Source organism: Urocitellus parryii, chromosome 6, assembly GCF_045843805.1.
Source record: "Urocitellus parryii isolate mUroPar1 chromosome 6, mUroPar1.hap1, whole genome shotgun sequence".
Lineage (NCBI taxonomy): Eukaryota > Metazoa > Chordata > Mammalia > Rodentia > Sciuridae > Urocitellus > Urocitellus parryii.
Genome location: NC_135536.1, coordinates 76,585,004 through 76,601,448, shown reverse-complemented (window position 1 = coordinate 76,601,448; position 16,445 = coordinate 76,585,004). Strand labels below are relative to the sequence as shown.

The following is a 16,445-nucleotide window of genomic DNA, read 5'->3' as shown; positions in this document are numbered from 1 at the left end:
AACAGGAAGGTACAACCAGGGAAAGTAGGTCAGGCATTTCTACGTAACAAACAGCATACTTGAGCTTGGTTGTTGATAAGGTCTGAATGTGCTCCCTAAAATTCTTGTGTTGGAAAATCAATCCCCAATGCAGATGTGTTGCAAAGCTCTTGTGAATGAACTTATGGTAGCAATTAAAAGGGTTTTCAAGACTGGATTTACCCCTTTCTGCCTTTGTGTCACGTGAGGCTACAGCAAGAAGACCCTCACCAGAAGAAAGCACTTTGATCTTGGATTTCTCAGCCTCTAAATCTGTAAAAAAAAATTTACACCCTTAATAAATGACTGTGCCAGGTATTGTTACAGTAGCACAAAATGGACTAAGACAGACATATAATACAGGTAAGAAATAGGCCAAAATATGAAGAGCTTTAAATTCCAGAGTAAGAAAACCCATACTTAGCTTTGTGGGTAATTGTGACTGTAATAGTTCCTGTCATCCATCCATCTCTCTCTCTCTCTCTCTCTCTCTCACACACACACACACACACGTGGGGGCTGGGGAGGGATGCAACCTAGACCCTGCTTTTTCTTCCCTATCACTGAAAGAGGGTAATCTCAGAACCTCAGCAGGAAACTTTCATGAAGACTACGGGCAGATCTCAAGAAGTGAAGAATGAGAGAACTTTCTGTTTGAAAACTCCCTGATGCTCAGCAAAAAGGTCTTTAATCTGACATGGTTAAAAATGTACTGTATAAGAATATAATATCCACTCAGGGTTTTCCTCATGCAAATGAATTGGCCCATATTGTGAGGTTAAATGCTTACAAATGCTTTTCACTGCCAAAGAGTAAAAAGGACAAAAAAATGTATAGTTTTTAGTGAAGCTGAAATAAATTTAGAAGCTGGCTGTTTCAGTAGTAAAATGGCCAAATTTGAGAAATAAGGAAGATATAAAGATTTCCGGATTCTGACAATTCTCCAGAACGCATAAACTACTCCTTTCTACTACACATAGGAATGCATAAACTACTCCTTTCACAACCAAAATCAATTGTGACTATTACTACATATTTAATCACAAAGAGTATTTGGTAAACTCTAAAAACATGTAAGTAGTGATTTGCATTCATTCTAATAGACACCTAATAAACATATACCATGTAGTGCAGTCTGTAAAAAAGATGAGTATTGAATGGATGTTTAAATAGTTATAATCTATATTCAATAACAGACCCTTTAATCTGATTGCTTAGCAAGTACACAGACCTGACTTCTAATTCTCCCTTTCAAAGTAAAGATGCATAATTTCAAACAACTCTCTCTGTACCAATAGCACTCATTAACATTTTTTTTCAAACCAATCATTTTAGCATCAGTCTTTGAGTTTTGCAAATTTTCATAAATTGGCAAGTGATTTCTGTTTGTTTCTCAGTTTTCCCCAGATACAGTAAACTGTTGAGACAATGTGCAGTTTAAACAAGTTGAGCAAGGTAGGTATCAGTAACACCAAAGGGGTGTAAGAGGCAAGTAAAAAATGAAAAACTAGAAGTACTTTCATGTTAATGTTTTATTTAAACCAGTACAAGCACCATGCTTAACAAAAGACTGTCCAAAATAAACATGCAGTATGAACTAGCAGAGACTGAAACCACAGGTTAAGAAGTTGTGCCAATTGTTGGTTTGATTAAACGTTGACAGAGAACTGTTAAAATTCACAAGACTAAACCATTAATGTTTCAAGCCTCCTGAATGAGATTATATTGGACCATCTAAATAAGTGGGAATTGCCCTGGCATGTTAGTGATCTCAAATAATATTCAAGTAATTAGATGTGTATGAATTATACTCCATAAAGCAAGAAAATACAGTTTCTATCACAAGCTTAATGTAGTTGTTTTACACATTACAGGAATGTGATCATTGATTTGAAATGTCAAATGGCCTAACAGGAAACAAGTTTCTCAAGGATATTCAACTTGGGACCATTGGTTTTATGTGGCCTAGAAGATTATTTACATTCTTCCAGAAATACAAAATAAGATTTGTCCTGAAATGTTTGAAACACTTCTTCACATAAATTGTAAAGGTTTAAAACTTCATAGATTCCAGTATTACCAGTCTATTAAACAAATAGGGAGTGCAACCATACCAAGAGTACTTGAATTGATAGAATATGAGTTATTCTCTACTTCCACCAAATATCAGCATTTAAACTCTTATGAAAATATCTATTCATCACTAGTCCACATATGGATTAATGACATTACTTGAGTTTAAAAAGTAGTCCGTACATTTTTTTTTTTAAGTACACCTTCCTTAATATTTGTATGGGTTAGGGGAAAAAGCCAAATTTAATTTGGCCATAAATTCCCCTAACTGGAAACATTTAGTTAAAGTGTCAGACCAGGATACAGTTTATGGCTACGTTTAACTCCTGAAAATAGGAGATAAAAAGGGAGGGAAAGTGCTGACATTTTGCTACACAGATTCTTCAATGACAATAAAAATTTAGCAACACCCTCTTAAACAAGAGTATGTTTAACTGCACCAGGCATTTAGTAAACTTTTTGAAATAGACAATTCAAACATTTATTTTAGAAGTGAATTAAACAAAAACAGTCAGTCAACCAACTATTTTTCCTAACATAATTCTTTAATACCAGAACAAAGTGAATACTATTCAAAACTCAAGACATTTTGGAATTTCAGCATAGTAACCTGAGAACAATTTTCTTCATATGTCATTATGTTGCCACAAAAACCATACTGTGATTACTAGTTGTTTCTATTTTGACATAAGATGCTATGCAGAACTTATGCAAGGCCAATAATTTCAAAACTAATGCTGACTTAGAACACCATGAAGGAGGTTCCCAGGAAAAAGTTGCTGCCAAAAAGGAAAGATTAAGATTTAAGGCTGAATGGGAATGGCTATACCAGAAAGATACGGAATGTAAGAACTGGAATTATGAAATCTGTAGTAACTATTTGTAGGAAGACAGAAAAAAGAAAAGGAAATGTACTTTAAAAGAAAAATGCAAAATTTAGTTAAAGGGAAACATAGAAATATCTGAGAAAATTTTAGAGCATGGAATTTGTAATGACCCTATTGGATAGACAGAATAAAAAATGTTCTACTGCTCTCCTAACGTCAACCTGTTGTCTTGAGAAATACATGTTATTAACAAGGAGAAAGACAGGCTCAAAGCAGCACAGTTTATCACAGCTCTTTGCTCCTGTTAGAAACTAAAAGAACTAAGAGTTCTGTGTATGGAAGGTCAATATTATCTGAGATTATGGAGGACTTCCATATTTTTTTAAAAAAATTAGGCTAAAATCTTAAAAATGAAACAAGGAACCTTATTTTAAAAAATACATTCTTGCAGCACTAGTGTTTCTTACTGATGCAAACCAGATAAAACAAAATCTCACCTCCCTCTTAAAAAAATTAAAACCACTCTCTATTCATTTGGATTTCGTTTGCATTTCTGGAGAATTATTAGTTAAGTTACTCGATACCAAAATAGCTGTTTAAAGAATTCTTAAACTTCCTGTATGAAGTTTTCTCTCTCTGAAAACTGAAATAAAGGAACTGTTCCATTTATTAACCAAAACAAATACCTACTCTAACACTTTCCCATTTCCAACTTGTCAATGCTTCCTGACTTCTAGATTAGTGAAGCCAAACAGTTGGGAAAGAAGATGCTCTATTCAATATTGTAAAAATTCCAACTATCTTTCTCTCTTTGTTAAAGTTGGCACAGAACTCTCAAAAATAAAATGCAAAAAATAATATGAATAGAAAATATGCCAACATAAAAAGAATGCCTTTGCTAATCTTGAAATGACTATGCTATTCTTAATATAAGAATCTACTCACCAAATTTGGTTAAGCTTCTTGAGTCTCTAGATCTTTTATTAAATTACCATTCAGCAGTTACTTATGTTTGTTTTTAAAGTATGCTATACATATTATGATTCTTGCTTTATCCAAGGGTTCCCTTTTTTTTTTTTTTTTTTTTAAACATGACTGGCTTGGTTAACCAAACAGATGACCAGTTTAGACTATCTTCTGACATTTGGGATTAAAAATGTGATTTCTGTTGATGGGTTATTAAGTATAACCAAAGTTTTAAGATAAGCAACTTTTACATATGGCACAAAACTAGTCACAAATATACCCAAAATTACAACTCTCAACTGCCATATTTTCACCAATGCAAGCAGATAGTTGGAATTTTAAAAATAAGAAGTTGATTTTATTACAAATTTTAGATAAACACATTAGAAAATTGTTTTATTTGGACCCTTTAAAAAAGTATTAATTTCACCAAATCTAGAATACTGGCAGTGTAAAAGTTCTAAACTAACTTTAAAGCTAACAAATCAAAGGCACAGTATTAACACACTTAAAATAATTAGTGTTCACAAGACATTAGGAGGTGCCTTATAAATGAAGTGTTATTAACCTAGATTCAAAACTATCTAGAAATGACAATGGGGAATGAAGCCCTTGATTATTACAACCTAACAACTGTGAAGACCAAGATGCTATTTTCCATAAGAAGAAACCTAAGAGTCATAACTCTATCAAAAAATCTAACTCCTAGACCTTAAAAATGAATGATTGATGAACATAGTTTCTAGACTTGATTAAAAAGATATAGGAAATCAAGAGGTACAAAATTGATGAAAAATGTACTTGAAATGTAGATTACACTACAGTAAATTACTATTCATGGCTCAAAATTAGGTCACTCAAGTTTTTAACCCCAAATTAATTTCAATGCTTTGACAAGTGATAATATGCTATTTTCATATATAAATTGCTAATATCCAGTATTTGTCAAAAGGAGGCAACTGTTGTCTAGCACAATCTAATACCCACTTTCCAATGGTGTCTGTAAATAGTAACAAATTCTGAACCATAAGTTATAGAAATTAGTCACAAGAGTGCAAAAAGTCCTTGGAGAAAAGTAGCCCACCTAACAATTACAAATATAAGGAAACACTTTACAAAGTTTCATTACTATGAAGATGATTTCCTCTTTGTTCAAACTTTGCACAAATGAAGAATTTTTCTTTACTGCAGGAAACAAACTGTAAGTAACAGTGCATTTTTTAGGCATAAATAAGTATTTATGTCTGGTTCCAGTATAGTCAGGTTAATACATAAATACTTTAAAAACACAGAAGTTCACATTAGTGGAAAAACCCAAGTTTCTCACGTAACCATTCTTCAGTTAGGTCTTCAGTATTTCTTATTTCGAATACCTTAAGAAAAAAACCATAAGTCACATTTCTGACATTTACACAATATACATTATATATCTGAGTATTATATTAAATACCAAATTTTGCTTCCTTCATATTGGTCATGACTTAACCTACATAAATTAGATATACTTTTTTTTTTTTTTTTGCGGGGGTGGGGAGTGTGTACCAGGGATTGAATTCAGGGGCACTTGACCACTGAGCCACATTCCCAGCCCTATTGCTGAGGCTGGCTTTGAACTTGTGATCCTCCTGTCTCAGTCTCCCAAATCACTGGGATTACAGGTATGTGTCTTGGAGCCTGGCAAATTAGATATATTTTTTAGCAGTACTTAATTTCTTTTAAAAACTAAGTATTCAGTATAGCAATCAAGATGAGAGAAGACAAACACTGTAAAATAGCAGTTCTATAAAACTTACTCATTAGAAGAGACACGCATTTTAGTACACACAACTAAAATCAGTCATGAACTGGAAGAACATACCATGAGTCCTCCATAATTTGGCAAATGGAAATAACAGTTGTAGATTGTTTTGATAAGAATAGAAGGGAGGTCCATAGCAAGAATTTTGAATTAACACAGGCCCAGAAAGTATAATGGCTATGGAGAGACAATATATTACAGCAGAATGGATGGGATTATGGATCAGATGTGAGTTTGAATCCTGGCAACCCTAGGCAAAGCATTCAGCCTCTGAACCTGTTTTTCTTATTTATAAAATAGAAATACTAATTAGCCACACAGGGCTATAAGGATTTGAATAGAGTATTTATAAAAATAACTTGTAAATTGTAATGTCTCAACTGTAGCACTTTAGAACACACAAAGGATTATAAAAAACTTAAGACTAAGGCTACTAACAGAATTTGTTGGTTTTTTTTTCTCTTAGTTTTGTTTCACATTTTACAGTGCTGAGGATCAAACCCAGGGCTTCGCACATTCTAGACAAGCACTCTACAGAGTTCCTCCTTAACCATCCAACCCCTTACAGCAACTCCAGAATGTTCCCAGCATAGAAGTTAGGAAAAAACAAAAATTGTGTCTATAAATTGGTAGTATCAATGATAATCATAAGGGCTGGAGAGAAAAAGCAGATGGCACTTAAAGACAATCCCAAAATTAATGCTTAAGCACCCAGGGGGAAACACTGATACTGTCATTTAAATAAAATCAGAAAGAAAATATTGTTAAATATGGTCTTGATGATACAATATTCTATTTCATAGATTAAATGTATATACTTTTACAACTCAAAATAGTATGTGGAAACTAAATCAAGTTTGAGACAAGTACACCTTACCTTTAAGCTTCAAAAATACCATAAAAGAATGGAGATATATTATATATTAAAGCAAGTGTCTCATATACAGTTAGCTACACAATACAGAATTCCAGCACAGAAACCTGAATGATGATCTTTACCTATTAGACATTACTTTATGGAAGATAAAGAGCTTGCAATAAACTTAATAGTTCCACTGGATTTTCTAAAATTGTTCACATTCTGAATATGATCTCTTGTATTCAACTTATTGAACAAAAAACACATTTTGGTTTAAAAACTACTATCATTTAGTAGTGTGTTATTACACACTATGTAATAACATAAAGAACCAATCCAATACAAATTAATAGATGAGCAAAAGCAAATCTAGTATAGTAGAGGAAGGAGAAGGGGAGTGAGGGGTGAGGCAGAAGGGAAAAGAGGGCATCATGAACTGAAATTGATTTCCATGCATGTATGAATTTGTAGAGATGAACCCACTATTATGTATAATCATAAAGTTCAAATTTAAAAAAAAGACCACTATCATTCTATTTAAAAATAATAAACGTTTTGCTAATTTACAGCTGTGATCAAAATAACCCTCAACTGCATAGAAAATACTTAACTATCTAGACTGCTTTAGTTATTGTCTATACTCTAAAGGAAAGTATACCATCAACAAACAAATCAAATATAAATACTACCTTGGTTAGTTCAGCTGTTTGGACTAACTTATTCTTACTCCCCGCATACATCATCTGTTGTTCAGGCTTACATCCTGGAAAAGAGAGATTAGTATAGAAATGAAGTGTAGACTTTGAAAAAAATGGTGAATTTTCATTACTTTTATTTTAAAAAATTACACACTTAGTATTTCCTTAACTTTTGAATTGAGAAAAAGTGTCTTCTAAATGTACATGGGCTATATTTTGAATCTTATTTTTCATACTGCCTGCACAGACACAGCTATAAATAAGCCCACATATAAGCAAAAAAAATGATTGTACACCTTTGTAGATCTTGACTTTTAGAGCTTTGCAAATACTTACAAATAGTGTTTAGCACTATTTCTTAAGTTTGACACTAAATATCAAGATCAATTTTATGGATGCTTTAAATACATAAATTTTGAAATGGTGAATTATTGTCTGGTTATATATTAGGTTAAAAATATAGTATATTTTAGAGGTTAAAAATACAAATAATCAAGATTAGAAAAGAACTCAATAATAATGGAAAAATTCAGATGATAATGAATTTCTTAAATACTATTCATTTATTTATTATTTTGCAATACTATGGATGGAATCTAGGGCCTGGCACACACTAGGCCAGTACTGTACCATTAAGCCGCATCCCCAGCCCAATCCATTTTTTTTTTTTTTAAAGCGAGAGAGAGAGAATTTTTTTTAATATTTATTTTTTAGTTCTCGGTGGACACAACATCGTTATTTTATTTTTATGTGGTGCTGAGGATCGAACCTAGCAACCTGCGCATGCCAGGCGAGCGTGTTACCACTTGAGCCACATCCTCAGCCCCCATTCCATTAAAAAAAAAAAAAAATTTAATTGTAGATGGACAAAATACCTTTAATTAATCAATTTATCTTTATGTGGTGTTGAGGACTGAACTCAGTGCCTCACATGTGTGAGAAAAGCACTCTACCAGTGAGCCACAACCCCAGTCCAATCCATTTTAATATCCAATGTAAGCTACTCCAGGATCACTTTCAAGGTGATAGGTATATCACTGCTGACTATTATTTAAAAGATAAACATAAATATACTATTATTTTTTCGGTTTTTTAAAATATTTTATTATTACCACACAAAGTTCACATACTTATAAACAAGATTAAAATAAACTTCTGATATCTAAAAAGTGTCATTATATGCCATAATTATTAAAATACATGTAAGGTTTGACCCAACAATTATACTTCTAGGAATTCATCCTCAGAAAGTAAACACATTCTTAGAGAAGATGTTTTGTAACACCTTCTTTCTAGGTATGCACAGAGGTGTATGCAAACACACACACACCTTAATTTAGGTTACTCAACAATTTAATCTTTTTAAAAAAGCATAAAATCTGTCTAATAAAAGATGGTTTAAGGCTGGATGCAGTGGCACATGCCTGTAATACCAGCGGCTTGGGAGGCTGAGGCAGGAGGATTGTGAGTTCAAAGCCAGGCTCAACAAAAAGTGTGGCAAAAAACAACTCACTGAAACCTGTCTCTAAATAAAATACAAAATAGGGCTGGAGATGCTGCTCAGTGGTCAAGTGCCCCTGAGTTCAATTCCCAGTACCAAAAAAAAAAAGATGGATTAGTTAGATCAGAGGCAAATATACATTATTTAAAGAAATTTACTTACCAACAGGACTGGAGAAAATAAAGCACAGAGGATATGAAACTCTTCCATCATCATGTTGATATTTATAACTATATACAATGAAGGTTTTTCTCAAGTTAAAGAAACTAAAGTCACTGCTCTGAGACAGGTACTTACCAACACCAGGGGAGCTACTGAGTGGCAAATTAATACTTTATTAATTTAGGTCACACTTTCATTATTGTCTTTCTACAAAATAATAAATGGGTCTCAAAGGTAAGTTTAAAAAATCATGTAATTTGTCAAAAAGAAATTTATTAAAGTATGGATTTGATATAGATTTTTCTTTCTTAATTTCTATTGTACATACATTATAATAGAGAATTATTTTTAAAAGAAAATAATTCACCCCACTAAGACATCAACTTTTTCATTTTTCTTAAAGTCCGATCTGTACAGACATATTTTAATTCCGTTTTGATCATGATATAGAAGGAATTCTGGTAAAACATATCTTTTGAAAGTTTAACAAATGAGCTCTTTACAATGAAATTCTGACCACTAAAGAAAACAAAATCACTCCAAAGCATTAAGAAAAGGATATCGAGGTTGTCGTTCTGGTAGTTCATCTTTAAGTTCATCTGGTGAAATGCCCTAGTACCGTAGAGAAAAACAACTTTTAAACATTTCCTTTCCCATAAGTCTTTAGGAGATATGCTAAGCCCATTCTAATAATAGTTATTAATTCATTAGCACATGCCACAAAACAATTTACTTTCAATTAATAGCTAAACATGGGGCTGTGAGACATAGTGTTCTGTTTATGTTCCAACTGTCAGGATAAGCTAACCCCTCAGAGGAAATATCTCATTTTAGAAAAACAAGTTAATTCATTTCACTCTAAATTACTTAGTAACTAAATGCTTGAATTATTACCTTAAGCTGACTCACTTTTTACTGGACATAACTTCTACCCCTTATTAAAAGGGATTCCATTAATGCCTTAAAGACAGTTAAATTAGCTAGAAAATGCAATACACAATAATTAATCCATGCTTTTCATGCACAATGAGTATGTACTTAAAGGAGGTTTAGAACTTGTTTTAGAGGTATGTGTAACTAATATAAAGTATCTTTTGAATGATAGTAATTGTTTTACTATAAAAATTGTATTTAGCTTATTGAACAAACCTCAAGTTCCTCATCCAGTACCACCAGGCGTTTATCCTTGTCAATCTTCACTAAAATAAAAATACAATATGAGTAAATTGTGATTCTAATGTGACCTTGATCTAACCAATGCATGCATTCTCAACCATTCTTGGGGCATTTAAAATTTAAACACTGAGAAACACAAGCATAAAACTCATTCATAGTTTTAGTTTATGGTCTATTTGGTAGCTTTGCTTTTTAAGCAGTTAGCTTTTACACTTTACCCACAATTTTCAACATCTAGTTTGCTTATTTAGAACTTATGTCAACTCTTTACATTTACTGTGTATGTGAAGAATTCTGTAACTCAAACACAACTTCCTAGATAAGGTCCAAAGGTAAATGTGACTGGTCTATGGGCAGGGTGGTTAGAACTGCAAGGAAGAGTGGACCTGGGGTCAGGTCAGGAAAGAGAAACCAGCTTCTCCAGAGTCAGGATTTCATGCTGCATTATCATTAGTCTGGGAAAGTAAACTATAAAATAGCACTGATATCCATATTAAAATACATCTGACATAATCAAAAGTCAAATCAAAATACGTTTAGATAACTTATACTTTTATTTTTTTTAACTAGTCTGAAGAGCTAGTTATGTGTGGTTTTGCATGAATTTCACAGCAAATCCTATGAAATACAACGTGGTCTCAAAAATCACTTCACCTTTTGTGGTAAAATAGTACTAATATACACATTCGCTTTTAAGAATTGTATGCTCACATTACAGAAATTATTTGTAACAGACCAGAATTAATGACAAGGTATCACCACTTCTGATTAATTCACACCTGCCAAGTGCATCTCTGTTAAGCATAGTCTATATAGTTCTACATTTTCACACCTTTTACCTTTCTAAATCATTAACTACATATTAAATATTACGGATGAATACAAGGAACTCTGCACAACTTCACATATAGCTCACAGTGGAGAGGCAGTCTGTGAATTATCCTTTCCATTGACAGAAGATATTCACACTTAAAAGCACTCTCCATGAAACTAGAATTCAGTTCTAGAATTGGAATAGTGCCCAAAGCCACTCTGGACACAATAATGAACTTTATCATTCTAGGTATAGGCACAGATTTCTTCCAGGCTTTTAGTTTCCCAAGAAGGATGGAGAGACCAGTCACTACACATGAGAATCCTCATTCCCCAAGTGAACAAGAAGATCATCTTCTCCAGAGCTGTGTACGATTGGCTATTTCTTAATTTTTAAAGGTAGGGGTAAGGGATGTAACAAATGAAGCAACACTACTTTCTAAAGGTTCAGTTTATTCAACACAGCTATAAGATAAAAACAAGCTAAGATCATGTAACTTGGAAGCAATCACTTTTAGCTTACTTATAATGGCAGCATTGTTCGTTTCTTTGCGAAAACGAAACTTTCTCAGCTTTTCCACTAAATCTTCAGCAACATCACAAACCACCAAAGACTCGCTCTATAAAAGAGGAAAAAAAAATAAAATGCCATGACCTCAATAAATGTATGTTAAAGACTTTCAAATTCACCCATCTTTGGATTTATATTAACAATATAATATATCCTACCTTCTATGTAGGATATATTTTAACAGTGTCTGTGGTTGATAAATTTTAAAAAATCAGAAACAAAGCCAGGTGCAATGGTGTATTCCTGTAATCCCAGTGCCTTGAGAGGCTGAAGCAGGAGGATCACAATTTGAGGCCAGCCTAGGCAAATTAGCAAGACCCTGTCTCAAGATAAAAAAATAAAAAGGGCTGGGATGTAGCTCAGTGGTAGAGTGACCCTGGGTTTAATCCCCAGTACTAAAGTGGGGGAAAAAAATCAGAAACATCACAATATGTATCTCATCAGAACTGTAGAGGAAGGGAGGGAAACAGGAAAAGTCAAGGGTCACCATGTGCTTTTAGATAAGGCAAGCATCATGTTTTCACACTGTGCAGGAAGAACAGGAAAATATCTTATAAATCATTTTTTAAAATAAAAATAACAAAAGTATAAACACAAGTTCTAAGAAGAAAGATGAATAACATTTTATATCTTAATTGACTATGAACATGTAAAATGAGCTAATAAGATGCAAAAGCAAAACCAGATGAAACAAAAATAAAATTTTAAAGAACTGTTTAGAAATTATGAAGAAATATTAGAGAAACTTGCTCAGAAATCTGGCCAGGAAATGATCAAAGGCACTCACTCTTCTTTCAGTGGTACAATGCATTACTGCAAATGATAGTGAAAAAATATTTTTGTTTTTAATATGTAAAATATCAAACACATATAAAAGGACAAAGCAGGACAGTGACACCTATGTATACCACTCAGTTTCAATCATTAAACTATATTTCATTCAATACCCTCAACAATGCCCCTGCAACCTATGACACAACAAAGGCCAAAAGTAATTTCACTTGGAAATGAGTTTTCAAAGACAGCCTCAGTAACTTAACAAGGCCATAAGCAACTTAGTGAGAACCTGTCTCAAAATAAAAAAATATTCAGAAAAGGGCTGGGGATGTGTCTCTGTGGTTAAGTACCCCTGGGTTCAATCCCTGGTACCAAATAAATAAATAGACAGCAACATTATCCTACCTAAAAAAAAAAAAAAAAAGACAATAATTCCAGACTCCAATATCCAAATAGTCTTCAAATTCCCTCTTTGTTTTAATTTTTTTAATAGTTGGTTTAATTGAGTCAGGTTCCATACAAGGTCCATTCACTTTAGTCTCATTTCATATATAGGTTTTCCCCCTCCCTTCCTCCTCCTTGAAATGTTAAATACACATCTCATCATAACCCCAAAGCATTAAAGGTTCCAATTTTACAGTAAAATAAAAAAATAATAATAAGAGCCTGTTTGCTTGATCCTGTATTGGGTAAAAGACAGCATATGCTAAAGCAGAAAATGGCTTTCAATTTTAACTGCCCTTTAAATTCAGAACAATGGTAAATCATAAGGTATGATATATACCACAGGATATGTTAAAATACAATTGGAAAGTACATCCCATCAAAGTATATTATCCAATAAATAACAATCACGCGGGGATTATGGATTTCCAACCTTTTCATTCTCTTCAGAGATGCTAAGTCATTGGGAGCTTCCTGAAGATAAGATTTAATCCTACTTCATTATTATTTTCTCTTTCAAGAAAGATCACAAAAACCAGAAAACAAAAATTTCTATTCTCTCTTTGACCAAAGGCAGAATCCATTAATGAAACTAATAAACACTTCAGATTTTTGTTTAGGCAAAGATCAATTTATTGTGAAAGTTTTATCCTCCAGTTCTGATGCTCAGAGCTGCTTGTGTAAGCTTAACATACTAAAAAATATGCTGATTTAACCTGTATAACTCATTTTTGTGTTTTTGCCCTTCTCAAAACCACAATAAGGCCCAAAATTCCTTTCTACAAGGAGGACTGAGGCTTGGCCAACTCTAACTGCTTACACTTAGTAGAAGCATTTACAAAGGAGTAAAATGTCATTAAAAAAAATTATATGGTAAATGTTACCGAACAAACTAAAGTGGAGAGTTGAGGTAAAGTGTTCATTTATTTGTTTATCCATATAATGAATATTAAATTAGTGCAGTACTGTGCTATATGCTAGAAATATAATCATGTAAAAAGGAAATGAAAGATATCATCCCTTTCCTCAGGTAGCTTATATCACAATCTAGGAGAGAAGGAACCTACACCAAAGGGTCAGGCAAAAATATGTACACTTGTACAAGAGCTAGAAAGGAGAGATACACAAGACTATGAGAACCTGTGACTGGTGAAGAATACTATGGTGATAGGATGATTCCCTGAAAAAGCATCTGGAGGACTAAAACTACCTGTGCAAAGACCTGATTCAAATGAACTCAAGCACAGACAATGAGCAGGAACATGCTCCAGGAAGAATTGGGTCATATTAAGTATTTTGCTTTCTATCTCATAAGTAAAGGGAAACCAATAAGGTATTTTAAGTAGGATAGGGAAGGAAAACACAATTATATTTGCAATTTGAAAAGATCACATTTGCTGTGGTATGCAGGAAACAGGCTGAGAGCCAGGATGATTACAACAAACCTAGTTAACAGTCAAGACTAGTCCTAATGAGAGAGAAAAAGTAGTTCAAAGAAACTGAAAAGAGTAAAGAGAAGTGAATAATGCTAATAACTGTTAACATGTATTAAACACCATGAGAATCACTGTCATATCCTTTACACAGATTTCTCTTCATGCTAGACACAATTTCATGAAATGAGTAGTTATTTCCAGTTTTGCAAGAAAGTAAGGCTAGGACAGATTTAAGTATATTCCGCCAAATTATGCAGCTAATGGGGCCAGGATTCAACCTAGGCAGCCTGACCTTTGGCCCACTCTCTTAATCATTACAAAGGAGCTGATGAATGGATTGGGTATGAGGTAAATGAAATGGGTAAGGGAAAAAAGGGTTATTAAAATGTCTCCTAAGCTTCTGGTTTGTATAACATACTGAAGGGCCCAACGTCACTGAGTTGCCAAACAGTGAGTCAAGACCAGATTTGAGGCAAAATAACAAGAGGAGTTCCTTCTAGACAAACTGAGGAGACTTTGAGGCACCAAAATGGTGAAAAGTTTCCAGGGATGTTAAAAACTAAGCGGAATATAATATCTGGACTGGATCTCAGAAGCAAGGTCTCAGATACAAGTTCACAAATCATCTGAATATAGGTGATACTTGAAGCCATGAATGTAGGAGAAAGGATACAGAATAGAAAAGTAAAGATTACAATGGAGTCTGGGACTCCTACATGTAACTACTGTCCAGGGAAAGGATAATATGCAGATAGACCAAGAGGAGAAACAGGAAGAAAACCAAGAGTTCTGTATTCCATAACACAAGAAAAAAGCATAAGGGAAGAAAATACTTCAAAAACTGGAGAATGTCAACACCCTGGAATGCAGCTGAAAGGTCAGAAAAGATAAAAACTGAAAAGAATCCATTGGATTCAGTGACCATGACAAGATCTACTCGATAGAGTGGGTGGTGACAAAGAGTGGGAGGTCGGAGAGACAGCAGTGTTTTTCTGATGTTATTTCTAATGAAACTTGAGCTTATTTAAAAACCCAATAGGAAGGATCCAGAAGATCCTTGATGGCAATTCATTTAATTCTCCACTTAATTTTTATGCTTGGAGGGAGCCATCGTCCCCTTATTCAACAAAACGAAATTTCTGACAGTTACTTTACGGTCAAGCGCCAGAGCCTTGGGTCAAAAGATTTTCCATAGCCTTAAATCGGAGAATTGCATGCATAAGGAGAAATGTTCAGTGTAAGATAGGGGAAGGGGAAGACAGAAAGAAGCTAAGGCAAGGCCGAGAGAATGTAATCAGATTCGAGACCTCCTTGCAAACGCCGCAAGGCAGAAGGTACAGGGGGCTCAAGAGCTCCTTAGGCCTGGCCCTCCCCAGCCGCCGTCGAAGAAACGCTGGCGTTGGGGAGCCTGCTGCAGGGCCAGACCTCCTGCCCCTCCGACCTTCAGCTCAGGAGCTGGAGCCCTCCAACGGGAGGGGCCCGGCGAAGAGGGGCCTCTGCCGACTGTGGCTGCAAGGCGGGTCGACCCCGGGGCAGGATGGAGGATGCTACGCTACGCGCGGCAGTAGAGGCTGCGGAGGCCAAGTTTCTGAGTGGGAGCAACCGCATGCAGCTGGGGTGGAAGCGGCCGCTGTCTGCAGCGACTGATTGTAGAAAACAGTTAAGACCGGCGGGCTGGCCCAGCCTTCTGGGCCCTGCTCTCCCCACCGCAACTCACCATTTTCCTTCCGGCCGGCAGCAACCCCTCGCCTTCTCTCGTGCCCCTTTAAGAATGGCACGGCAGCCGCCTCCCTTCCTGCCCCGGCGCCCAGCAGAGCCGCCCCCACCTATCAGCGAGGTCGCAGCTGCTCGGCACGTGACAGCCGACGGCGGGAGGCGCGGCTCAAAATTAACTAGAACGCGAGCGCCCACTGCTCAGTCTGGCTTCAAGCGTGCGCCAGATCTTGATATCCTTAAACTTCAACCTTTGAGAGCAATTTCAAAGTGACAATATTGAGTCAATGATTTTATTGGTAAATGTGTACATTGGTCACAGCTTACCTCCCAAATTTAATCTCCCTCCAATCTAGGCACACCCTCCTTCCTCCAACACTCTGCAGAATTCCACCTCTGACACACCCTGGCCCACCATTCTACTCCCTTCTTCCAGGGCTTGGTTAATAATTTTTTTTTTTTTTTTTTTTTTTTTGGTAACATGAACTGAACCCAGGAACGCTTTACCACTGAACCACTTCCGCAGCCCTTTTGAAAATGTATTTAGACACAGGGTCTCACTAAGTAGCCTAAGGCCTCGCTAAATTGCTGCAGCTGGCTTTGAACTCAGATC

The 16,445-nt window shown here is 35.0% G+C and overlaps 1 protein-coding gene across 1 annotated transcript; it reads right to left on the bottom strand.

Moving 5' to 3' along the window:
• Nucleotides 1–1,565: 1,565 nt before the first annotated feature.
• Gmfb (glia maturation factor beta) lies at nt 1,566–15,922 on the bottom strand. Its single transcript, XM_026384138.2, has 7 exons — nt 15,837–15,922; nt 11,415–11,511; nt 10,052–10,101; nt 9,465–9,514; nt 8,903–8,985; nt 7,231–7,304; nt 1,566–5,257 (listed from the first exon to the last, which is right to left on the bottom strand). The coding sequence occupies exons 1-7, from the start codon at nt 15,837–15,839 to the stop codon at nt 5,186–5,188; spliced, it is 429 nt and encodes a 142-aa protein (XP_026239923.1). The 5' UTR covers nt 15,840–15,922; the 3' UTR covers nt 1,566–5,185.
• Between the last annotated feature and the right edge of the window lie 523 nt (nt 15,923–16,445).